At 33.1% G+C, this 25,940-nt stretch overlaps 2 protein-coding genes across 5 annotated transcripts; one reads left to right on the top strand and one right to left on the bottom strand.

Moving 5' to 3' along the window:
• Window positions 1–11,769: 11,769 nt before the first annotated feature.
• Window positions 11,770–17,461, top strand: LOC114163327 (THO complex subunit 5A). Its single transcript, XM_028047574.1, has 8 exons — window positions 11,770–12,253; window positions 12,329–12,619; window positions 13,827–14,163; window positions 14,613–14,950; window positions 15,066–15,316; window positions 15,600–16,170; window positions 16,252–16,383; window positions 16,732–17,461. Exons 1-8 carry the CDS (start codon window positions 12,023–12,025, stop codon window positions 16,999–17,001), a joined length of 2,421 nt encoding a protein of 806 aa, XP_027903375.1. The 5' UTR covers window positions 11,770–12,022; the 3' UTR covers window positions 17,002–17,461.
• A 1,842-nt stretch (window positions 17,462–19,303) lies between these two features.
• On the bottom strand, window positions 19,304–24,087 carry LOC114163216 (ABSCISIC ACID-INSENSITIVE 5-like protein 5). 4 transcript variants are annotated; one of them, XR_003599388.1, is made up of 5 exons: window positions 22,244–23,914; window positions 21,485–21,590; window positions 21,223–21,294; window positions 21,111–21,140; window positions 19,304–19,670 (listed from the first exon to the last, which is right to left on the bottom strand). XR_003599388.1 is itself a non-coding variant. In XM_028047390.1 (5 exons), the coding sequence occupies exons 2-5, from the start codon at window positions 23,318–23,320 to the stop codon at window positions 19,596–19,598; spliced, it is 1,254 nt and encodes a 417-aa protein (XP_027903191.1). In that variant the 5' UTR covers window positions 23,321–23,489; window positions 23,922–24,087; the 3' UTR covers window positions 19,307–19,595. The 4 variants fall into 4 exon arrangements, 3 of the variants coding, with proteins under 3 accessions (XP_027903191.1, XP_027903192.1, XP_027903193.1); XM_028047390.1 differs by lacking the exon at window positions 21,485–21,590 and adding an exon at window positions 23,922–24,087 and having other exon boundaries at window positions 19,307–19,670; window positions 22,244–23,489; XM_028047391.1 differs by lacking the exon at window positions 21,485–21,590 and adding an exon at window positions 23,922–24,074 and having other exon boundaries at window positions 19,307–19,670; window positions 22,244–23,453.
• Window positions 24,088–25,940: the final 1,853 nt, after the last annotated feature.

Raw genomic sequence — 25,940 nt, forward strand, 5'->3', positions numbered from 1 at the left:
CAACATATGAAGAAAAGAAAAGCACGGGGATAGAGGAGAAGATGCATGAGAAATCCACGTGATTATCTGACACCAATGCGGTGGTTGCGTTTACTATCAGCCACGGCCATGACGTCCTTCCACCTCATCCCCTCACACGTGATCGCCATCTGCTTCCTCCACCCAAATTCTTACGTGTTTCTCCACCTCACCTATGCACTCTTTATTTTCAAAATTTACCCTTATATTAAATAAAACACTAAATACTTATTTTTAAAAATTAAACAGAATGTAACTATCATTTAAAAGTAAGGAGATAAATGTAATTTTATCTCCTTATATCATAGCTCACCTTGAGCTGTATCGCTACAGTGAAAATATGTGAAAATATGTGTTTCGTGTGCCTGAATATGTAAAATAAAATAGTAAGTGAATGGGTTCTCCGGTTATATAATCGGTACTGTGTGTGGTGTGTGTACCAGTAACATAATTGGTTGTGTGAGTGTATTGTAATTGGTACCGGTATTGTGAGGTGTTGTGTGTGTTTGTGTTGCTAGTGTGCATGTGTAATAATATATATATATATATATATATAAAATTAATTAAATAATAAATAACATAGGTAGTAATTAAATATAAAAATAAATAATATATATAATAATTAATAATAATAATATTAATTATTAATGATAATTTAAAATAATTATTATTATTATAAAAATAATAATAATAATAATAATTTAATATAATTTATTAAATAATATTTTTAAAATTTAATTGTTTAACTAATCAAAAAGTAATTTTATATATTTTTCCATCAAGGGTATTTTAGTAATTTTTAAATTTTTTTTATTAATTTGTTTTAATATATCACATCACTCAAACTATTCACTAACTTTCACAAAAATTATTTTCAAATACACTCATTTTACCCTTTAAATCTGTTGAAAAAGAAAATACAAATCTATCAACTCAAATTCACATAAATTCATCTTTTTACTACCTTCCAAACAGTGGCGGATCTTGACTAAGATTTATGGGGGAGCCAAAATAATATATTTAAAATTTATATATTTAACATTTTTGTTACTCATTCACTTAAAATTAATACATAATTTAATATAGTTATAACTATAACAGAAAATACACATATTTAAATGATTGTCATTCGTTTTTTCATATTTTTTAACTTATTAAATAATTGAATAATAACTAAATTTTTCAGCTATTTTTTTGTTCAATGTAAATAATCATATTATATGTAAAATATTCATTTTCCATTTTACTAATGTGCACATATCAATTCAAAAATCATCACAAAATTTCATTTCATCATTGTTATGCTTATGCGATGAGCAACCTTATTGTCTTGTTCTCATCTTCCCTTCTTTTTTATCAATTTTAAAAAATGAATTTATTCTTTTATTTTTTATCAATATACCTATCTATAAAACAAGTTTAAGACCAATTTTTTTTTAGTATAATATAATAAAAAATTGAGAGACATAATTACTAAAAAAAGTATGATGATCGAGTTACAATTAAAAATCTTCTATAAAAAATCACATAATACATTACTTGCTCTTCTATATTCATAAAAAATGGATATACAAAAGGGTAATGAGATAAAAAAAAAAACAGGACTAAATATTAAATAATTATTGCACTACCTAAGTGAGACAAGATTTTTTTTTTCTTTAAGAATGAGAAAAGATATAAAAAAAATGAGGACATAAATAATAAGTTTTTGTTTAAGTTTTTTTTTTATTTAATAACAGAAGAAATCACACTAGTGCAGAATGGGGTTTTTAACTCGCCTTATAGGCTTCGGTTACTGCGGGACCGAAGCCTATAAGGAGGCGGTGGCATTTTTGAATTTTTTCTCAGCATTCTGCCTCGGGTCCCAAACTAACCGAAGCATATAACCCATCTGTGTCACCCAGATTTACAAAACTGCCACTGACAGCGCAAGCTTTGGCCTCGGGTGACAAAAAAACGAAGCCTATAACAGAGATTTGGCCTCGGGTGGCGAAGAACCGGGGCCTATACACTTCCATTTGGCCTCGGGTGATTGACAACCGGTGCCAAAATGCGTGCCCTTTTTTCTTCTTCTTCTTCCCCGCCGCAGTCTCCATTTCTCTAAACAACTCCATTTCTCTCTTCTCTCTCCCTGCAACCTAGCCAGCCCTTTTTTTCTTTTTCTCCTTCCCCGTCGCAGTCTCCATTTCTCTCTTCTCTCTCCCTGCAACCTACCCCTCCACCGTCTGGTTCGCTGGTTCGTTGCCGCCGCTGGGTCGTTGTCGCCGCTGGGTCGCTGCCGCCGCTGGTTCGCTGCACCTCCATTTCCTCGCCGCTGGGTCGTTGCCGCCGCTGGGTCGCTGCCGCCGCTGGGTCGCTGCCGCCGCTGTTCGCTGCACCTCTATTTCCTCGCCGCTGGGTCGCTGCCGCCGCTGTTCGCTGCAACCGCTGGTTCACTGCAACTCCATTTCCTCCACCTCCATTTCCTGATTCCTTGATTAAATTTTATATGTAGTTTTTAGGGTTTGTTGAAAAGGGTGGCTGAAATGCAAAGTGAAGAGGGGCTGAAACCAGATCTGGAAGTGGATGGTAATGAGGATGATACCACAGAGGGGTTCTTCCAACTGCAGTGGTGCTCGAACGACTTACCACAACTGCAGTGGTGGTCCAAAAAAATGTCCCCTATGGCCTCGGTTCTTATGTTACCCGAGACAGAAAAAGCGTTTTATGGTTCCGGTTAACACTTGAGGCCAAAAGTCATACCTTTTGGCCTCACCCCAATATGCCTCGGTTCTAAAACCGAGACAGAATAACAAAAACAACCGGGGCCAAAAGCCCATTCTGCACTGGTGTCAGGTAAAGATGAGAAATGAGTACAATACGTAAAAAAAACTCAAAAAACAATGTAAAAAGAAAATACAAATTATCTTAACAATTTTATTTTATTATATTCAAATTTATATTGTACTATTTATTAACAATAAATATTGTACTTTATAAAAGAAATAAAAAAAGACCTAATTTAATTTTCATTAATTTTTGTATATTATTATTTAATTTAAAGTGATAATTATAATTTTAAAATTTTAAAAATTTTAAATATATATAATTTTGAAAAATTAAAAAAATTGGAGGGGACCGAGACGCTGCCTGTCCCATCGCGGCTCCGCCACTGCTCCCAAATCAATCATACCAAAATAACACAGCCTAAAGAAAATGTTCAATTTATAAGTTAACCGTTGCTAAAATTTGCTAATATATTTAGCGACCAGCTCCTAATATTTTCTATGTGCCTTCTTGTCCGTACGGTTGTGAAATAAGTAAATAACAATGTTTCTATAAAAATGTTTTCTTTAATCCTTCTTTTGACTCTCAATTCTCTGTGCTATTTCCTTCCAAAATATTTTGGTATTTATATATTTTGGGTATGTAGTATCTTAAATTATTATTGTATTGAGACTTATAATAATTGTGAAATATTAATCACTTAATTAGAAGCAATATAAACTCCCTATATTTGTTATCATATAAATATTCAATCCAAATTATAATATATGATATCATATCTACAAACTAACAAAAATCCATCCTTTTTCTTATTGAAGGGAAATACAACAACTATATAATTTAGCTTTGAGCTTAATTATTTTGCAAACGATGCCAAATATACTTTCACTCTAGTCTAGGGATGGCAACAGGTCAGGTCGGGCACGAATAGTGTCTACCCGCAACCCGACCCGCCAAAAAAATTTGTCCACTACCCGCTCGGGTATCCACTTAAAAAATACCCGCGGATATTTTTAAAACTCGCGGGTACCTATGGATATCCGATACCCATAAATATTTAAAAAATATATATATTTTATAAATTTTTTAATATAAAATTATAAAAATAAAATATAAATTAAATTAAATTTTAATTATAATTAAATTTGACATAATAAAATATACTATTAATTTTAATTTTAATTAAATTTAACTTAATAAAATATAAATTAAATTTTAATTTTAATCTTTTGCGGGTAACGGGTACCCGCGGGTACAGATAGTATGATACCCATACCTGACCCGTTTATAAGCGGGTATTAAAATACCCGCTACCCGCGGGTAATAAATATCCGCGGATAGTAACTATCCGCCGCAGATTTTATCTGCGGATATCCACGGACGCGAGTATTTTTGTCATTCCTACTCTCATCTAATAACAATTTAGTTTTTTATTAGTACTCACAATTCAGAGGTTGATTAGTTTTTTCGAAAATCAATATAAAAAGTAAATAATTTAACATAGATAGTAATTTGTGATTGTATTTTGTGGATAACCATTACTAATTATATATAAAATCAGTTATTAACTTTACCTATGCCTAATTTTCACCAATAAAGCTTACATTTTTAGTTGGACTTCTTTTTATAATTTTAATTATTCTTGTATTCGTAGTATTGAAACGTTGTTTAGAGGATTGAAAACGGTACAACAATTATGTTTCACTCATTACTTGTTAGACACAATATTTCTCGTGATTTGAGTGATATTTTACACTGCATATTTATGTTTTAGGGGAACATCACTTTCACGATCGCCCTTATTTTTCTTCCCTATATATTAAAGAATAATTGTGGTTGTTCTATCTTCTTTTATTACTCCCGCTTCAATTGTGTAGTATGTACGTTTTTTTTTATTGAATATTATCTTTCTCAACATTGATTCTGTACTTTGTTCAATGTGTTTCGGCATGATAAACATTTTTGAGTTGGAAATATTATTCTTGCATTTCATAGCTTAAAATATATAGACTTTTGCACTTTAGATGCAATATTTGTTAGATTATTTTTTTCTTCCGTCAAAATGTTATACATTGACTCTTTGTTGCTTAAGTTTATTTTTATATATAAAATAAGGCCTTTACTTAAAATATTGTATATCGGATAAAAAAGACTTAAACAAGTTCGTTTCAACATGTTGTTTATACTACACTCAACTAAATCTATATCTGTAAGATGCTCATAGTTGTAGAAAAAAATAGGGTTAAATATGTTTTTGGTGTTTTAACTTTCATTAAATTTTGAAATTAGTCCATTTTAAAACTTTGGACCAATTTAATCATTCATCTTTCGAAATACGTGAATTTAGTTCTTTTGATCAAATCTCAAATTTTGGTAAATTTACTTATGTTTTATATGTATTTAAGGATTGTATTTGAGTTGTTTATACTATTTGACACATTTTTGCTTTAATGATACGTCAAATACTATTATGAAACACACTTGAAATGTCAAATAAATTTAACAAAATTTGATTAAAAGGATTAAATATACCTATTTTGAAAAATGATGGACTAAATTGATTCAAAATCTCAAAATAAATTAATTTAAATATTCGTAAGAGTGAAGGCAAAAAAACATATTTAACCCAAATAATTTAGAAAATAACTTTGTTGCTGGGAAAAGTAGGGTGCGGAGTATCCCACCAAAGCTCGAAGAGATAAAGAGAAAGATATTAGGAATGGCTATTTGCTTGTCTTGTCGTGACTCTAACATCTCTCATCTTCTAAACTTTAATTGGTTCACTTCATGGGAGGCCAAGTTGTCTGTAATTCCAGGGTATAGTGCTAACCAACCATTGTTTATATATATAATTAAATATCCAAAAATATCACGTGCAATAAATAAAAATATCTCTATATGTAGTGGTTGCATTGAATTATTTTAGAGGCACTTATTTGATTCCTCGGTTAAAAAAGTTACCCAAACTTCTCCAAAATAACAATGTATTAGTTGAACATGTTTATAGTATCTGCAGTTGTTTCTTGAGTCAGTTTAATCTTGTAAAAACATTGAGAATAAAAAATGTATATGATGGTTTTGAAGAGTAGAGAGGATATGGCCAAAACCGAAAGAAAATAATGTAGGAACAAAAACATAAAATATTGTTATTTGTGGATTGAATTGGATTGTGTAGCATTGTGGGGGAGAAGAACTTGACAAACACAGTATAGTGTTTTTAGTTGAATGTACATTTTTGCTGTGAGATGCGTGTTCTAGAGAAACATTTTATCCAAATTCTTTCTCTAGATTGACGCAAAGATGAAGAATTCAATGTTCAGCAGCAACTTTAAGCTATGAAAGAAAATACCATGTGTAGTGAAAAGAAACAGCACATAACATGTTCAAATCCTTTATGTAAGGTGTTGACAAAGCCAATTAGTCAAATAAAAGCAGTGTGTGATCAAATACTAATAATAATATTATAATAAATCTTCTGGTTTTATTCTATTTCTCCAGCTTTCTCACCAAGACTTACATTATGAGTGAAACAAAAGAACTTAAAAATTAAGAAGAAAAGTAAAATATATATATATATATATATATATATATATATATATATATATAGAAGAACATGTTCTTTGGAATAAAGGAAATATAGAAGAAAAAAAATCTTATACAATAAGTAATACTACTAAAAAAACTTATATTTTCTGTCAATTTGGTTTTGAAATTTTTTCGTAAAAAATATTTACAAATTTTGTTGTGAAAAAAATTTGTAATAAATTACCATCTATTTTTCTGCAAAATATTTTATATAAAACACTTTTCGTAACAAATTTTGTAAGAAATACTTACAAATTTTATAATTTTTTAGAAAATAATGATCTATGAATGAATCATTTGCCAATTAAAATTTTAAAAAAATGATAGAAAAAAGTATTTTTTTAAAATTTTTTTAACAAATTTGCAAGAAAAATCTTATATAAAATGAGAATTTTTAATAGTGTAAAAATAAATAAATAGTATAAAAGAAAGTAAATACACCAGTTAAAAATAATTAAAATATTTATTGTTTTGATGCGTATGACAAATGGATAATAATAATAATAATGTAAGTACAATGTTAATAATAATATTGAAAATTACGACGAGTTATATAGCAATGATAAGAAAAACATATTTAGTAATGCAACAAATAATTAATTGTATCAAGATAAGATAAATAAAACATGAAGCTTGTATAGTCTACGATAACATGGACCTAAGAAAATTATCTCAGGAAAAAAAAATGAAAATCGTATTAAAAAGTATTAAGAAGCGTATTTCAGTTCATTGTGATGAAAAAATGCCATTAAATTTTTTAATTTGCTGTTTCGGGAGACCTTTTAGCATTTGAAGGAAGAAAATTGATGGAGTGTGATTTATTAACAAGTTCACTAATTTGAGATCAAAAGTAATTGCATAACATTAACATCGGCAGAAAAGGACGAAATAGTTAATACTGGATTGTCATCTTCATATCTGCTCTGATTCCTCTGTGATATGATAAGATAAGTGGTCCTTCATTAACTGTTTCCACTCCGACATATACTAAATCTCATACTTAATTTATTATCGTTATTATAACAATTCAGATCGTGATGGAACGATAAAAATAATTTAAAAAATATAGAAGAATTATCACCATAATTTATTACATAGAATTATAGGCTAATATAAATTACAACGAATTTTTTGGATTTTCTTTTAGAATATTATGATTAAAGGCCCATTAGCTAATTTGATTATTTATGGAAGAGATATTGAAATGCACATTTTCCATAGGTTGGAGTTTATTGAAAATTATAAACAAATTTGAGTCTCATACTGTATTTAATTATTTCATTCATTGTAATATAATTTTTAATAAAGTTTAACTAATGAGAATTGTATTGAAAATTTACGTTATCAACACTTGAAAACAAAAATCCTGAAATTAGAGCAATCATCATGGTTTTAGCCCATGCAAATAAATGGTGAAGGGGGCTTCTCCCTGAACCCCAAAGCATTTCTCCTGTACCCACAAAACTTTTTTTGTTTCCAATTTTACCCTTAAACGAAGAAAGAGAAAATACAGTAAAAAAAAAATTAACTGCACTGCACTCTTGCACCCAGTCAACACGAATCTGCTTTTGTTATAGGCTTCTGCACCTCCAAAAAATGCCAAAATGGATGACAGAATCCGCTTCAAGATTTTAAGAAACGGATTTCACTACTCGTTTTGCTTTTTTTTTTCGTTTTTGTAAGAAACGGATTTCACAATCCGTTTTATATAAATTAAATTAAATTAAAAAATACTTAAACTTTAAATTGAAAAATTATTCATTTTATTATAACTTTTTTTATTTTATTTAAAGTATATGATTTTTAAATTTTAAATATATTTTTTAATTTTTGTTTTGTTTATTTATTATGTTTTCATATATTTTAATATATCTAAAAATAAAGTAATATATATATATATATATATATATATATATAATTTGATTTGTAAATAACTTTTTGAAAAATAAATGTAATTATAAAAATAAATAAAACTAAATGATAATTAAACTTTAAATTAGATAAAAAAACGAAAATTTATTCCAATTCTTTTTAATTTTATTTTAAATATAATACTTTTTGAATTTTAATTATTTTTTTAGTTTATTATTTTTTATTTTAATCATATTTACGTATTTAATGTATATTTTAAAAATAAAATAATATATTAATATTTTTTAACAAATATTTTAAAATAAATATATGAAACGAAGGTTGAAATCCGCTTCAAAAATTTAGAAATTTATAACTTTTTTTAAGTCATCAACTTGCATTAAATCTCACCAGCCAAGTTGCTTCATTTCCTAAGAAAAAGAAGGTAAAAAGACAATGGAAAATTCAACAGCTAATAGCAACTTCTGTATGAAACAACATGGCATTGGACAACAAGCCATGATGTTCCCTTACATATATATAAACATTGTTCCATCCCTCCCATAACTTCTCAAGCCACCACTACTTTTTATTTTCCCTTTCCCTACAATGGCTTCACTCTTTTCACCTCTCACCACTATCTTCTTCTTCTTCCTGATAGTGTTATGGCGTGGCGAGGCATGCGAGCCTTTTGCGTGTGACCCAAAGAACGCCGCCACAAGGGGCTTATCTGATTGGAAGGTTGACGGTGGAAGAAAAAGTGAGCTTGTTGGTGAACAATGTGGCGGCAGTTCCACGGCTTGGAATCAAAAGCTATGAGTGATGGTCGGAGGCACTGCTTGGGGTCTCAAATTTACGAAACGGATTACATAAAACCTTATTTCTTCTCCTAGATTCCGTTTCAGCACTCTGGAAACGGCTTCCACGATTCATTTCACCTAAAATAAAATAAAAAACAAAGTTTTTTATGGGAAACGGATTACACACTCCGTTTCCTTAAAAAAAAAATTCTTCTCTGCTCTCTCGAATTTAAGGGTTTAGATGTTGGCTGCATGATGTCATCTACAATACCATCTTAATTTGTTTCATTCTTAATGGCACAACAAATTTGTACTGATAGTAACATTTTAGCTAAATTATTTTCCAAACCACAGGTATCATTTTATATGATTAACAAAGGACCACCATCCACATATTATAGTTAGTGCAAACAGTGCAATAATGGTCTCATCCCATTTCTTTATAAAGAAATTTCACATGTTCCAAAATTGCAATTTTATAATTTCTTCATCTGCTTCGATCTTGAAAGTCTTGTACAGAGAAATTGAACAACTTACGCATTAAAGCACGGAAGGAAAGAAAGAAAGATGAAGGGGAAGAAGACATAGACATGCATACCCTGGAGCGGTGCAGAGTGAGGACAGAGTTTCCTGAAGCGTCCATAAGAATGACTTCATTGGGGTGGCCGATGTAATTGTCAACCCTATAAGCTAGGTTTCCATACGAATCAATCACGGTGAACCCTTTACAACTAATCACTAGGGATTTTTTCCAAACAGTTAACGTTAAGGACGTGCACAAGCTTCCTTCCGTTAAAGGATACTTGTTTCTCTCCCCATCATGCTCACCCTCCTGTTCCTCGTGCACTGCTCTTGACAGAAACTTGAACCTCGGAAACACCCTCATGATCTTGCTTCAACTATGTTCTTCAGTCTGAGGTTAACACTGTCAGCAATCACTACCATGGAATCCTTTTTTAAGGAAACAAATTGTGTAATCCGTTTCTCATAAAAAACATTTTTTTTTATTTTATTTTAGGTGAAACGGATTGTGGAAGCCGGGTGCTGAAATGGAACCTGGAATCCGTTTTGGGATGTGTTGTTTGGTTTTTCAGCAAATGTGAAATCCGTTTTGGGCGATTCTTTTTTATTTATTAATTTTTATTTTATTTTATTATAGATATGGTTAGGACACAGAAGTAAGGTTTAAAAGTAATAGGGTGAGGTGTAATTTTGTAATGAATGAGAAAAGCAAAATGTATGGGAAACGGAATACAGATTCCGTTTCAAAAAAAATTGCAAAATTTTTTACGAAACGGATTACAGAATCCGTTTCATAACCATGTGACACGGATTCTGTAATCCGTTTCGTAAAAAGTTAAAACTCTCAAACCGATACTGGGATGGAGAACAAACGAAGAGTAGAAGAAATAAGGTTTTGGGGGTGCAGAACGTTGGCGACGCAGTAAATTTCATTTACTGCGTGCGTCCCACCCACTTTCACCCACTCTTTCACCCATAGTAAATAAAGATATAACAGTCATTTTTGGAGGTACAGAAGAACTATTGGAGGTGCAGGGAGAAGCTCCCAGTGGTGATTTACAATAAAGGCCGCGAGGGAGCAACACATGATTGCTTTTGGATTCCAAATCGTGGACCAGAAAAAAATAAAAAAAATTCATAGCCCAAATTCTGCCTCTATGGTGGTGAGTAAGAAACATTTTGATTACTCACGATTAAGGTTACAACTAAAAGGATGTGATAGCCTTTTTTTTTTTCTCCTTAAGTAAGCTTCTAAAATATACTTCAACTTGGGAATTCTGATTACAACATGACCTAAATAATTTTTTTCTTTCTTGCAAGTATTTTAAAAACTATCCAACATTTTTAATTGATAATCTTCACTTTAATTAAAAAAAATTATGTGTGTATCTGCTCACTATTAAAGTACTTAAAGATTATCAACAAAGTTTATTCATGAACTCAATTTCTACGACATGTTGACTCAAACACGTCCTTCTCGTGAACATGTGTAATTATTATTTATTATATATAAATAATAAAATAAATCAAAGAGATTATATTAGTAAGAATAAAACTTTATACTAAAAAATCAACAAAAAATAATTTTTTTGTTAATTATATAATATATTATTATTACTGTTAAGAAACGAACAATAAAAGATAGAAGAGTTAAGAGTACGATTTTGGGTCTACAATGGTTAGATAGGATTGGATCTATTATTATATAATTTCAGAAATTTGGAAATTCTAATGTATCTTTGGTGTGGTGTGTAAGTTGAAAATGCAATGATGCATACCGAAGTAAATGTCTTAAATAACATTTGATAATATTTTTAAAACATTTGAAATAATGTACACAAAGGAAAAACATGTCTCAACACACACAGTAATTAACATGTTTAATCACTTTTTGTAATTTAATTTTTTTTAGAAGAATCAATGATTTTTTTATTAAAATTAACGTTATGATTATATAATTACATTAATAAAACAAATCAATTTTATTAATAATTTTAATTTTGATGAAAATTTCTTAATTTATTTTAAAACTTAAAAATATTAAAAGGATCCATTTAATAATTTTGTACAAAAATAAGAATTATAAGAATAATTAAACCTGATTATTAACAATTTTAAAGAAAAAACATTTAAAAAATATGAATTAGGCAAGCCATTATTTCGTTAAATAAATGAAAATTAAATCACTCTGAAAAAAAAGGTTTTCTTTAATCATTTAAATATTTTTTTAAAATGTAATCGAACTAAACCCCTCCGTCGAGCAATGAACACTGATTAAGCAGCAATGGTTGCAGTTTGACTGTCTTCCGTCGTAACCGTCGTTGCAGTTTGATTGTTTTCCGTCGTAGCCGTCGGAATTTAGTGCAGGAAGGAAGTAATTGGAGAGAAAGTAACAGAGTTGTCTCTGACATTGTATCGAAAGCGAAAAGCGGAAAAAAGGGGTTTAGGTCAAGGTTGTGACAAAAAAGAGAAGAGAATCAATGGAAGACGGTGAGATAGAAGAGGGATCGATAGGTGGCGTGGAGGAAGAGGAACATTCTTCAGAGCCTCACAAGTCGGAGGAATCGCCCTACGAAATGTTGCGCAACAGCAAGGCTTCCGTAGAGAACATCGTCGCCGACATACTCTCCATTAAAAAGGACGGAAAACCTAAACAACATCTTCGGGATCTCGTTACTCAGATGTTCTTACACTTCATCACTCTTCGCCAGGTACTCTACTCTGCACTTCTCTTTCATTCTCATTCTCTGATTTAGGCTTTATAACTCTCTTTCTTTTGCTTTCAGGCAAATCGCTCTATCTTGCTTGAGGAAGACCGCGTCAAAACCGAAACGGAGCGTGCTAAGACGCCGGTGGATTTCACTACGCTGCAGCTTCACAACCTCATGTACGAGAAAAACCACTACGTTAAGGCGATAAAGGCCTGCAAAGACTTCAAATCGAAATATCCTGACATTGACCTTGTTCCTGAGGAGGAGTTTTTCCGTGACGCTCCACAAGATATCAAGGACTCCGTTTTGTCGAACGACGCTGCGCACAATCTCATGCTCCGGAGGCTCAATTTCGAGTTATTCCAGGTTACTTTGCGATAAAATTCCTACTTAACGAGTCTACTTGACAATTTGAAATTAGGTGGATTGGGAAAATTGGGATAGTGAAACAGAAAGGAGTGTACAATATCGTTATTGTATGTTTTCATTTTTATTATATTGGCTTCCGGCAGACGTTTATGCAATGTGCCTGTGCCCTGAATGTTTTTGCATTGAAAAGCTAGAAGCAAGGTTTTTAATTGCACTCGTTTTTGTTTTTGGTCCTTCATATTGTGGGAAATTGTGGACAAATACGACCTCAATTACAGTTACAGAGACTCCACAAATTTCCATTTTGTGATTGAAATCGTGGTTGCAGACTAACTCTAGAACCTTGTCTAGAAGTTAATGCTCTTATAGTTAAACACAATGGGGGAAGAAGCCAACATGGAAAATTTTGAATATCATACAGATGTTAGCGACTCTAACTATGATTCTTTACTACCGTATGCTGAAATCCAAAATAGTGGTATAGAACTTCCTTAAAAAATCCTCATTAGGAGAACACTATCTCAGACGGAAAACTATACACCCATGCACTTATTAATTAGAATTTAAACCAAACAAACATATGTATACATAATAATCCTTAAACCCAGAAAATTGCTCGAATATATAATATATTTTTTTAGATCTGTTGAACTATCAACTGAACTGTTTTTCTTACAACTATATCAGGCAAGGTCAAAGTTAAGACAAATCGAAGATATGAACCAAATCGTAGGTGGGATTTCCAAATCGATCTAGGATCTGACTAATGCATGCACATCTATATATATATATATATATATATATATATATATATATATATATACATGCATACCCTTCTTAGGTGGGATTTCCGTATCAGTTAAGCACATCGATCTTTAATTTTAAAAAACTATAACAAAAAAAGCAAACAACAATTATGCTTGCTCCTAATTTCACTGCAATTTAGCGGATAAGTGTTTGTATACGTGGGACCCCCATGTAAAATTGTGTACTTTTGTTTTCTGAAGCAAATAATGAAAATTGGTATTTGTATCCTGTTGCCTTCCTCTCCATTTTCACCCACCTAAACATAGGGATAGTGTTGAACAATTCTTTCAAAGGTTTATTTGTCTATTGCTATTCCTTTAATAATCGTGTGTCTTTGAATTTTTCTTGCAAATAGTTGTAGGCATGCTTATAATTATTATTTCCAATTTTGTATCAGCGTAAAGAACTCTGCAAACTTCATGAGAAGCTGGAACAACAAAAGAAAATTCTTTTGCAAACTATTGCAAACCGAAAGAAGTTCCTGACAAGTCTCCCATCACATCTCAAATCTCTTAAGAAGGCCTCCCTGCCTGTACAAAACCAGCTCGGGCTTCATCATACAAAGAAATTAAAGCAGCATCATTCTGCAGAGTTACTTCCTCCAGCCCTATACGTGATTTACTCGCAGCTGTTGGCTCAAAAGGAGGCCTTTGGAGAACCCATTGATCTGGAGATTATAGGAAGCCTGAAAGATGCTCAAGCTTTTGCTCGTCAACAGGCTCACAAGGACAATGGTAATTGGTAGTTGATTTATGAATTTTACCATTATTCTTGTTTGAATATGTGTTGTCTGTACTCTTGCAGCTGATAGCGTATCTACTGACTCTGGATTATACCTAAGGACATTATCTTTTTAATGAATCAGCTTTAAAAACTGTATTGTTTGCTTGAGATATTTATAGATTTTGAAAATTGTCACTGGTTTTATTACTAAAATTGGGATAAAAATACAGTAAAATAAATTTATTACTAGTGCGAAAGTACTGCCGTAAAAGTTTTATTAATGGTCTTTAGTTCATTTTTCTCTGGCTTAATTGAATGGATGTTTAAAAATTTACAATATTTCTACGTGTGTGCCTGGCATAGCTTTGGAATATCTGTACAAAGGTTAAATTGGTTTCTGTTATTTCCAACATACCAGAATGGAACTTAAGGATTCACTATGATGTTTTTTATTATTCAGACAATTCCACTACAGTGGAGAGTTCCAAATTGGAAGACGATGCTCCTGATGAAGAAGAAGATGGTCAGAGACGGAGGAAAAGGCCACGGAGGGTTCAAGCAAAGGAGAGCCTTGACCAAGGGGGAATATTTCAAGTTCACCCGCTCAAAGTCATTATCCATGTGTACGAAGATCAGGATTCTGATTCAAAACCTACCAAACTTATTACTCTAAGGTTTGAGTATTTGGTGAAGTTGAACGTTGTCTGTGTTGGAATAGAAGGTTGTAATGAAGGTCCAGAGAACGATATATTATGTAATTTATTCCCTAATGATACGGGGCTTGAGCTTCCTCAGCAGGTTGTAGTGCCTTTACACAGTTATTGCATAATTTTTTTTTCCTTCCCGCAGTCGATAATCTATTCTCTGACTTATTATTTATATGCCATTTATTTCTATTTGAATGGCGGTGCAGTCTGCCAAACTCTTTGTTCAAGATGCTATAACATTCAATACTCAAAGAACTTCACGTCCTTACAAATGGGCTCAGCACCTGGCGGGGATTGATTTCTTGCCTGAGGTGTCTCCCTTACTTCTTACTGACGACAGTGGAGCAGCCAAGAATGAAAATGTTATATCAGGTCTTTCACTATATCGCCAGCAGAACCGAGTATCGACAGTTCTGCAGAGGATCCGCAATAGAAGAAAAGCTCAATTGGCTCTTCTGTGAGTCACTGTTGTAGTATGTTTGCAGTTTTAGAATGTGAAGGGCCTTTCTTGATATTAATGAATATGTTTTGATTAAATTGAAGTTTGCTATCAGGCATTGCTTTGGTTATGTTGTTGCATTTGCATCTTTGTATTGCTTCTTTGTTTGCCTTCCTGTTGTGATATATCCTGAATTTAGTAAAATTTCATTCTATTTTCGAGCATCTCTGTTTATCTTGCTTTACGTATTTGGTTGGGCACACTTGAGTTCTAATTTCATGAATTCTTCACTGGCTTACAGGGAACAGCTAGAATCTCTCGCAAAGCTTGACTGGCCTCGTTTGTCCTGCAAAAGTGTTCCTTGGGCTTTTCACACTCCTTTGTGCAATTTGGATAGCTGGTCACCAGTAAGACTTCCACCTGTACCTAGAGAGTCCTCATCTTCTGCTGTCATCGATGAAGAGGAGCGTGTTCAGGAACCAATGGATGCTGATGTAAATGAACGTTCTGATGCCACAAAAGCAGAACCTGAGAGTATTACAGAAGACGGGGAGCTTCCAACTTTGCTTCCTAACATGTCCAAGCTTGACCATTCCACACAGCTGAACTTAATTTCTAAAAGTATCGTTCTTCCACTCAATAAAATCAGGTCACAGAGTTTCAAAAAGTATGATGACAGTTCTGATTTCTTGCTGGATACTGAAAGCGATCTAGATGAACCAGCACAGACTGAACTAGAACATGAAAATACGTTATCCAATTACCATGAGCGAAATTCTGTATCATGGATGGATCATGGGCTCAAGGAATTTTGTTTAGTTCTTTGCAGAAAAATCAGTGCAGATGAGAACAATGTGAATTTAGAAGCTAAGGTAAACGAATACTCCTTAATCTACACAGTTTAATTCAGTTATCTATTGGCAATTTGATCTAGACTTTTTATCATTTGACAGATAAAGATCAGTATGGAATATCCTCTGAGGCCTCCTCTCTTTGCATTGAGTGTTCGCTGTATATCTTCTGGGGAAAAGCGTGACAAGTTAGGATTAGAGTGGTATAATGAACTCCGTGCAATGGAAGCAGAGGTGAGTACTTAATCACTCAAGATGTTACTGGAGTAAAATTATTAGCTTCGTGTGGATAGGATTCTCTAAGGAATGTGAATTATGGGATGGGACGGTAATACATAGCGACAATTTAGCTTCTGAGAACCACAGATCACTTGTAAGTTCTTGATAGAACATTGTGGCTCATTTCCTCTCCCCTCTTCCCTTCCCTCCCTCCCTCCCCGGGGTTCTCCCAATAAAGTATAAAGTACAAAAGAAAAAAGAGGAAAATAATACCTAATATCTCTTCATCATACAAGTTTTACATATTTTATTGATTTTGTCCTGCTCATGGCCCTTGTTTTTGCTACCCTTTCTAAATTGTAGGTCAATCTACACATACTGAGGATGCTACCTGTCAATCAACAAAATTATGTATTGGCTCATCAAGTTAGTTGTCTTGCTATGTTGTTCGACTGTTATTTGGATGAGACATTCCCATCGTCGTCTGAAAGGACAAATTGTACTTCCGTGGTTGATGTTGGCTTATGTAAGCCTGTTACTGGTCGATTCCTGGATAGATGTTTTAGAGGAAGGGATCGCAGGAAGATGATCTCCTGGAAAGACATGAAACACAATTCCAGCTGTCCCCAATAGCTGTAGGTTCTTGCCTGTTGTTTACAAAGACATGAAGACTTCCCTCCAAACTGTCTCAAAAAGTAATTCTCAGCTCTGGAGATGACAAATGGATGCAATAGAATGTGGTGTGAATTTTTACTGTTGCGAGGATATGATCGTACCTCTAATATATGCGTTCATCCAACCATGTCACAACATTGTTCTTGACTCGTACAATCAGAGAAATGGCTAAGACACTGATAAAATTTTGATGGTTTCATTTCAGCTGTTGATTTTTTGTTATTATTATATGATTTGATTTCTGTCGAAAGCAGCTAGTTCGGTTTCAGTATATTGGAGCAGGAATCACGGGTGGAATTTCTGTTAGTTTCACATTACTGAGGTCTCCTTCGTAGTGGTTGTAGTATTTTCTTTTGTTGATTATTGTGATAGGAACCCAGTTCAAGAGGAACAGAAGATTGTATGATTAATTGAAAAACAGAAGCAATTACAGAAGATATCCCCATATCATCCCCAGAGCCAATGCTACTCACAGAAGAGGTGACTCTGTCCAACCTTTCATAAGATTCCAAGTGAAAGATTCCATTTTCTCTCCCTTCTATTCCCCGTAAAGTGGGGTACAGGATATTGGAACCTTCCACGTAGTGCCAGCCCTTTTATTGGGCTTAAAGTCCAAACCCGTCAATAGCCTACTATATAATCCAATCATCATTAAGCACTTTTGAAGAAGCAGGTTCTTCCTGCATCTCCATAATTTCATTTTATACCTCCGTAAATTAAAATTTTTCTAATTTTCCTTTCAGTTTTAGTTTCGGATAATCCAGAACGTTAAATATCAACATTTTTTGTATTTTGTCAGCAATACGAAATTTGTATTGTGGGATGTAAAACTTTTACAATTTAGAATATACAATTTGAAATACAAATTCATAATGTGGCAGTTGCTCGACGCTGTATACAAATTGGGTTTTCTGTGCTACTATAAATATTTGATTATGACTTAGGATTTAGTTTTCGGCTTATTTAGTGTTTTACTGCATTCTTACCACTTGCCTTTATTATCACACAGCTGCAGTAGAAACAAAACCAGTAAGAACTCGCCCTTAAAGCACTCATCATCTCTGCTGAATTGTAATTCGTTTGATATCTGCTGAAGCAGAACTTCATTCTTAAACTTTTTCATATATTTCTGACGATGAAGTCTTGATGAGGAAGAAGTTGCTAGAGTTTCATTTACCTGAGCCATGCCAACGATTTTGGCTACGGGCAAAATTGTACATACCGGAATTAAGACAGCGCACAATCTAGAATGTCCTTGAAAAAAGATTACATATTCTAGATTGAGTAATTTAAAAATAGTTTTAAATTCTTTGTTGAATCAGTAAAGAATTCAAATTTCATTCTAAATTGTAAATTTGAAATGCATTTTAATATTCGAAAGTATATTCCATATTTTACAATTTAAAATATGTATTTTGTTTCAAACACGTTATGATTATACTAGAATATAGTTTTGTTTATTTTTTTATTAAGGGTAAAAAGTCTTTTCACCATCCCATGGAGGTGCAGGATGAAAACGAGTGCATGAAGAATTTGCCTTTTGAAGATTGAACCAATAAATCCAATAATGAGTCTGTTTCTACAAACTATGCTGGAATGTAAAGTCCATCTTAGATTCTTAGGGTAACTCAAATGAGAAATCAGACTGACGGTAGATTTAACAGGTTTAAATCACCGTTAGTGTGTCAAATTAGCACTTGACGATTACAAGTCTCTTAAAATTATATAATTAGTAAATTTATCTTGATTTATATAGTTATTAATTTATTTCATTACAATTAGTGAGTTAACTGGATTCTGTTCAAAATTTGGTAATCATTTTGGACTTGAAAAATCAAATAATCACTAGTCTCATTTGATTCTTGCTGACCCAGATTGAATTGAGGAATGCATATTAAAGTTGAAGTTAAAATGGCATCACTGTCTGTAGAGATTCATATTAATAAATCCTTGACTTTAGTGATTAAAATGACTTAACAGTTGTCTATCGGAGAAATTAATTTCTTTTTGATATTTTTGAGATTAGAATTTCAAACTTCATTTATTTATTTATTCGTTAGGCTCCGATCCCAAAGATACTAACCATGTTCAGTAAAATAGAAGTGACCACTTTCATGAATTCCAGAAGCAGCAACACGCAACTTTTACGTGAATACTTCTGAATCCCAGAAGCAGAAGAAAAGTACACACTGGTTTGGTTTACTTAATTATCTCCTCTAGATATGCAAATGATAAAATGGAAGATCTGGTAACTAAAATATGGTGAATGAAGAGAAGTGCATATATTGGACACGCAATCTCACCAAATAAAATCCAGGAAAAGTGCTACTTCACAAGATTGTCTAACCAATGGTGACATGAAATTGGATGTGTGCTGAAACATATTCTCCTGATACTATGCATACCCTTCCTAACGTGTTCAAAAGAGAAGTAAGACGTGAAAGTTTCCAAGTGCTAATCTAAAAACTACCAGAGCCTCGATCTACAACAGAATACGTTTTTATAATTATGTACATATATTTTAACGGTAGAGTCATAGTACAATCTTCACTCTACCACGGACCAGTTTGTGTTCGTCTCAGGCGTCTTCTCTTGACTTCTCGTTGCAAATTCATCATTTCCTTAACCTGCAATATTATTGAATGAAAAGAAATTCAGCACTACGGATGCATCAATTTGTAATCTCTTACAATATATACTTTGAATCAGTAAGTCCTTGCATATTACAGTGACAACTTGTCAGAAAAAAACACAAAGACACAACAATATTAATTAATAGACAACTTCATTCGAAATCCTCCCCCTATTATATCAAGTCCATTGAAATGGAAGTATTTCGTTCGAGTTTGAAAATCCTATGTTTTAGCTTTATACGATTCTGGAACAAGTGCAGGCAGTCCTAAACATATATTAACACAATGAAGTAGGTGAGAAAACACTTATCAAAAAAGAATTCGTCAATTCGTCAACAGGACATACTAGTTCATAATCACTCTAATTGTACTCATCAAAAGAACTGCAAATTTGGGGCATGACAGGCCAATCTGATGAAATTTTTGAACGTGTTACTTGTATATAGATATCTTAACCAGGAATTTAAAACTCAAGCACATGCACCACACGAAACTGACATTTTTTTATACGAAAAATCCTGGAGACTCCTGTGTTGAAATTCCAAAACCACTCCTTCACAAACGTAACAAAAATTTACCCACCCACCCCAAAAAATAAAAAACAACCCAACTAATTATAGATTATTCCAAAAGACTTTTTGGACACAAGCCATATGAACAGATAAGCAAACTGGTTTACATGGCTGAAAATCTCTGATCTCAAAAATATTCACTAACAGTGATTGCTGATGTCTCTCTACTACAACCTTTCATGTGATACTAATGTAAGATTGATTATTACTAGGTGAACAGGCTTTTCAGTTCATTTAAATGGTTATATTAAAACATTTCTTAGTAGCTTTACATAATGAATCATCATATCAATTCAACACCCATAAACCAAAGAAAAAATGTCTGAGAGACAAGACTCAACTAGAGAATTAAAAGTCAACCTTACAGAGACAATACATCGACAAAAATTTAATCAAATAAAAATGGACTGAAACACTTGTTTTAGTAACTAATCGCATGACATAATTAACAGAAGAACCTAAACTAGGTGGTAGTTCAAATCAGGTCTATCATTGTAGCACCGTTTTGCACCAAACCTACAACCTCATTCATCACAAGTTTAACATGACTAGCACACCAATTTGTGCTGCTGATTGACATAGTTTGTGACCAAAGGTTGTCTTCAGAATGCTCCATTGATCGGTGAATAACTTTTGTGGAAAAAAATGGTCTTACTTGAGGACTGACAAAATAATATGTACTCGAGTAGAAAATTTAACCATGATTCATGATATATTAACCAATCAGTCATGCAACAGGACATAAGGTTACGGCAATCGCTAAATTAAGGTCTGCAAAATACTTTACAAGGAGTAATGAAAAATAAGAAGGAGCAAATGGAATGCTGACAGAAAGAAAAAAAAAAAAAGAAAGCCAACTTACTTGATTTTTCTGAATTTCCATGATTTCAGCCTGCAATACCCAAATAAACGTCGATTAGGCCAAATTTTATTGCGACATAAATTCGTATACATGAAACAATAACCATAATTACCTGTTTTTTCAGAAGTTCCTGGTTCTCCTCTTTTAACTTTGCAACTTCTGCTTCCAATTCCATAGTATAAGCCTGAAACAAATAAAATGAAAATGTGAGACCGAACTTAGACCAGAAAACTGAATACATCTTACAAAATTTCAACCTGCACTTCCTCCCACGTTATGTCTTACAAGTTAATACATTTTTACTTATTATATGCTTCTTTGGATTTTATGATGATCCAACTGTTAGTGATGTTCCCAACCAGCTGTTCAATTACCTTGTAATAACCTGGATCTTTACAACTTCTCATGATTGTAACTTCTCAAAATCTTTCACCTTTCATCAGATCAGATCGCTATCATATTACCATTCTGCTGCATAATCTTTCAGGGTATACAGCATGTTCACAGAGGATAAAAGCAGAACGTCAATGGCCGAGCAGTATTACTATTAGTAAAGAAATAACATGACGCATATCGTCATCATATTCTTTCAATTTTAGAACTGAACATTCACTAACCCTATTATAGAAAATTATGAGGCGTATTTTCATGAAAAATGTTACAGCTACTCCTCCCTCCTTTCTGATATTGAAAGTAAAATCTACAGTCTGCAACGGCAGGCATTTGATTATCTCATACCGGTTGATGGAGGTTGCAAGACCAAAGATGAGTTATAAACAAAACACAAGTTTTATTATCGGCTCGTCTTGCATTTAGGCATTTAAACTGAAAGTTAGAGGTGTTTAATTAAAGTTTGAAAAAATAGCTTATAACAAAGCTCTTTTTATATGCTTTTAATAAGCTTCATGCTAGCTTTTTTTAAGCCCTAATGACATAAGCTCTTTTTAATTAAATTGTTTACTCAAACATGCCTATGTACATGTTTAAAGTGATTGCATCAACCCATTGACACACTTACGTTCTAACTAGAGAAATTAAACCAGTCTTTTTGAATTTAAGTACTTGTTCATTTGAATATGCAAATGCAATAGAACTATGATTGCTAAATTTAGGATAGCGGAACAAATATTCACCTGCTTGCGTGCCCGTGACCTGGCAGCTGACTCTCTGTTCTTTATCATCCTTCTCTGCCTCCTCTCAATCACCTTCTCCACAGCTCCTCCACTCTTCCTCCCTCGCATACCTCCGTTAAAGACATAAGGCACCGGTGAGACAGACGAGGTATCACCATTGCTCTTGGTCATCTTATCACTGGATATTTGGTTAGCAGCAGGAGACCCAGTAGCAACATGAACTGACCCAGGTGCCAAACCAACCATACCAATCCCTCCAGCTTGCACGCTCAAACCCTGATCACCACCGAGTCCCACAATCCCACCCCTCACCATTCCCTGGGGCATCTGAGCAGCTGCATAGGACATAGGACTCTGCTTAGGAAATATCTGCTGCTGATGCTGTTGCTGAGACTGTGGACTCTGCATCTGTGGCTGCTGACCGGATGATCTCACCCCATTAACATTCAAAGGCAAATTGGCAGAAGACTGAAGACCCACCAGTGGGTCATTGTTCAACCGGTTACCCATCAAACCGGTAGCAGTAGAAACCTTGTTCATCTGCTGGAACCCAAACCCCAAACCGTTGTTATTCCCTGCACGAGCCAGATCCATGAAAACGGCATCGTTTGGCTTCGCATCTTCCCTAACAACACCAGCTCTGACCAGAAACTCCTCCAAAGTCATCTCTCCCAGAGTGGGCTGTCTCGGCGTCTGTGCAAGATTGGGCCCGCCGTGCCCACCGTAATCCTTCGAAATGTCCTTCCAAACCTCATCCACTGTCTTCTGGCTCAGAGTCCGCGGCAGCGTCAGCGACCCCTGCCGCTGCAAATGGCTGACGCCGGCTCCTACGTCCTCGGTGGCAACGCCCGCCGAAGCCATTGTATGAACCTCCTCCGCCGTCCAAATGTTCTTGAGCAACTCGTCCATGTTCATGGAGCCAAAGTCCTTCCCCGAACCTCCCATGCTGTTCATGAACTCGTCGAACGTCAGCGAGTACACCGACGGCTGCCGCGTGAGGGAGAAGTTCCCCACCGGCCTCCCTCCTCCGTCGCCACCGCCGCCGCCAGCTTCATTCCCGAAGCTCTTGAAATTCATATCGAAATTTTAAACAACCAAACGCAATCCCAACCTGATCCGAATCCAAATCTCAGTTTTCCCCTCCTCCGCACCAAAACTAACACTAGTCTCCTTAATTTTCCGGCAGGAAATTCAGAGAATCACCAATTACCTACCAAGTACAAACTATTTACATCCAAATAAAAACCTAAAAAAAATGAGCAGAGAAAGTAGAACTCAGGTACGGTGAGCTTCCAAGAATCATGAAACTACAAAGAGGCGTTAATCTATTGTGAGTAGTGAGTGCGGTACAGTTGGATTGTGTTACACTTACATTTTATCTGGGTAACCTATTTTATCTATACATATGGCAGAAGAAATTATTACATGTAGCATGTAGCAGCATCCTAGTAATTTGATGAATTGAGATCCTAATTTGAAAGAATCCGAATTTGAAGCCTAGTATCAATTATGTTGTGAGGTGATAGTGAAGAGAATTGTTGCGTGAGTGTTTGAAGTGAAAGATAGAAAAGATAGAAATAAGAAAGTGGAGGAATAAAAGCAGATAAGAATTTGTAAGCATATAAAAAGAATGGAGGGGATGTGGAAGGAATAGCAATTGCAATAGCAATAGCAATACCTTTGCTATTTATTTTACGAAACTTAGGTATTCCCGATTTGGTATGATTTTGGTGTCTGATGAGAGTTTACACTTTGTTGGCTGCGTTCCTTCTTCCTCGCTCTCAACCCTCTGCTCCAACTGCCAAGTGTCCTTCTGTCTCAAACACTAACAATCTTTTTTCATTTTTCCTTTTCAACGCACAAACCTAAGTTTTATTTTATTTTATTTTATTTTATTTTATCTTATTAACACCATGCTCCTGCTCCTGCCAATTTAATTCAATTCTCTCTTTTTTCAATTTCAACTTTCAAATGCCCTTCACTCCTATTTTCTTGCTTTTTGTCAAAATATCAAGAAAAAAAATGACTTTTTTATGATATATGACTGAATTAGTTTCTTAAAATATATCTAATGCTTCTTTTAGATATCTAAATATCTTCTTTTATTTCAAGATATTTTTGTGTCCTTATTAGGATGATAAGTAGGTTTATTATCCAAAATCAGTAAGTTGTGTTCACTGACATGCTATTAGGTCAATATTTATATATATATATATATATATATATATATATATATATATATATATATATATATTATAGATCGAGTTTCATTGATTTATTGATACAGTTTTATTATAAATAATTTTAAATTGCATCATATTTTGTTCCAAAGAAAAGTAACCTGCCCATGAAAAGAGCTTCACGCATGCTGTGTGAAGATTATTTAATAAAGAACTTTAATTTCAAATTTCGAACACATATAACTAAACTTCTTATTAACAAATATTCCAAGGTATTGATTTATGAATTAATAAATATTTTTACAATAAAATAAATATTATTTTCAAGAGTAATAATAGGGGTTAGAATGGATAAAAATTTGAATGAATATTTATGAAGATAATATTAAAGTATTATTAAGATGTGTGTAATAATAAAGAAAGCATTAAAATATGATGAGAAAGACATAATAATGGAGTTTGCAGAGTGCCGACTTGGAGAGGTGTACCAATGAAAAAGGATTGTGTGCAATGTGATAGCCAACCAATAGTATTCCGCTTTCTGGGAGAATCTCAGCCGTACACGTTTCTGCTAAAGGTATGGTCACCAATTCCTGCTTTCTTCCTTGCACTGAACACTGTCCTTCCACCCAAATTTTTTTTTTAATTAAATATAAAGTGCTTAACCATAACACTTTTTTCCTATCCTATAAAGAAAAGCATGTATCATAAAAGTGGTGAAAGAAACCAGAGATGATAAAGTATAGCATACTTAATTGTTAAAATATGTATTTAACTCATTTAGTTATGAATAAATATTTTATTAAACTTATGCAGAAAAGAATTAGAACTTGTGACTAGGTAAAAAAAATGGTATAACTTGTATTACTTTTGTAGTCTCAAACAAGAAAACTAATTTCTTGATTGACTTTATTGATTAATGTTGTATTTGTAAATAACAATTTTGGATCATTGTTACAAATTAAATTTACAATTCAGGTTATTGAAGTGTTATAACGGTCTAACTTAGTTTGTTAAGAGTGAGTAACTATAAATTCATTGATATTTATTTTACTTTCACAAATAAAAAATAACCTAAGTCACTTGCATGAATATATCAGTTGTTGGCTGGTACAAAAATTTATTTTTAATGCATGTTGATTTCTATCTATACCAAAACTTGATTGATGCAATTATTTTCTAATTCATTCATTTTCCTTCTTCCTTTTACCGTTCAAAGTTCAAAGTTCAAAGCATTTATGACAAGATGGCAAAAAAACAAATCAAAAAATTGTGAGTTTTGATGCAACTTTTTTTTTATATTCCATTTTATTTCTATATAGCTACTTATAGATTATTGTTTCTTACAATGTTTTTTCCTAGATAATTTTTTAAATTACCATGGCATTGCAATTTTGTTGTCTTTTTATTTTATTTTAAAAACGTAAAACAAAACATAAAACATCTCTTTTGTCCACATGGATATAAAATAACTTTCAATAATACAATTTTACAGCCTGTAACGTTTCATTCCAATA

The sequence above is a fragment of the Vigna unguiculata genome, chromosome 9 (assembly GCF_004118075.2).
Source record: "Vigna unguiculata cultivar IT97K-499-35 chromosome 9, ASM411807v1, whole genome shotgun sequence".
Lineage (NCBI taxonomy): Eukaryota > Viridiplantae > Streptophyta > Magnoliopsida > Fabales > Fabaceae > Vigna > Vigna unguiculata.

What these genes read in the sequence shown, in the direction of transcription:
- LOC114163216 (XM_028047390.1), bottom strand. Translation starts at nt 23,320, where the DNA reads ATGAATTTCAAGAGCTTCGGGAATGAAGCTGGCGGCGGCGGTGGCGAC. An exon ending in AGGAACTTCTGAAAAAACAG is followed by an intron (nt 21,141 to 21,222) that starts GTAATTATGGTT and finishes TGGGTATTGCAG; the next exon opens with GCTGAAATCATGGAAATTCA. An exon ending in TGGAAATTCAGAAAAATCAA is followed by an intron (nt 19,671 to 21,110) that starts GTAAGTTGGCTT and finishes ATAATATTGCAG; the next exon opens with GTTAAGGAAATGATGAATTT.
- LOC114163327 (XM_028047574.1), top strand. Translation starts at nt 12,023, where the DNA reads ATGGAAGACGGTGAGATAGAAGAGGGATCGATAGGTGGCGTGGAGGAA. An exon ending in ACAGGCTCACAAGGACAATG is followed by an intron (nt 14,164 to 14,612) that starts GTAATTGGTAGT and finishes TTTATTATTCAG; the next exon opens with ACAATTCCACTACAGTGGAG. An exon ending in TCCGTGCAATGGAAGCAGAG is followed by an intron (nt 16,384 to 16,731) that starts GTGAGTACTTAA and finishes TCTAAATTGTAG; the next exon opens with GTCAATCTACACATACTGAG.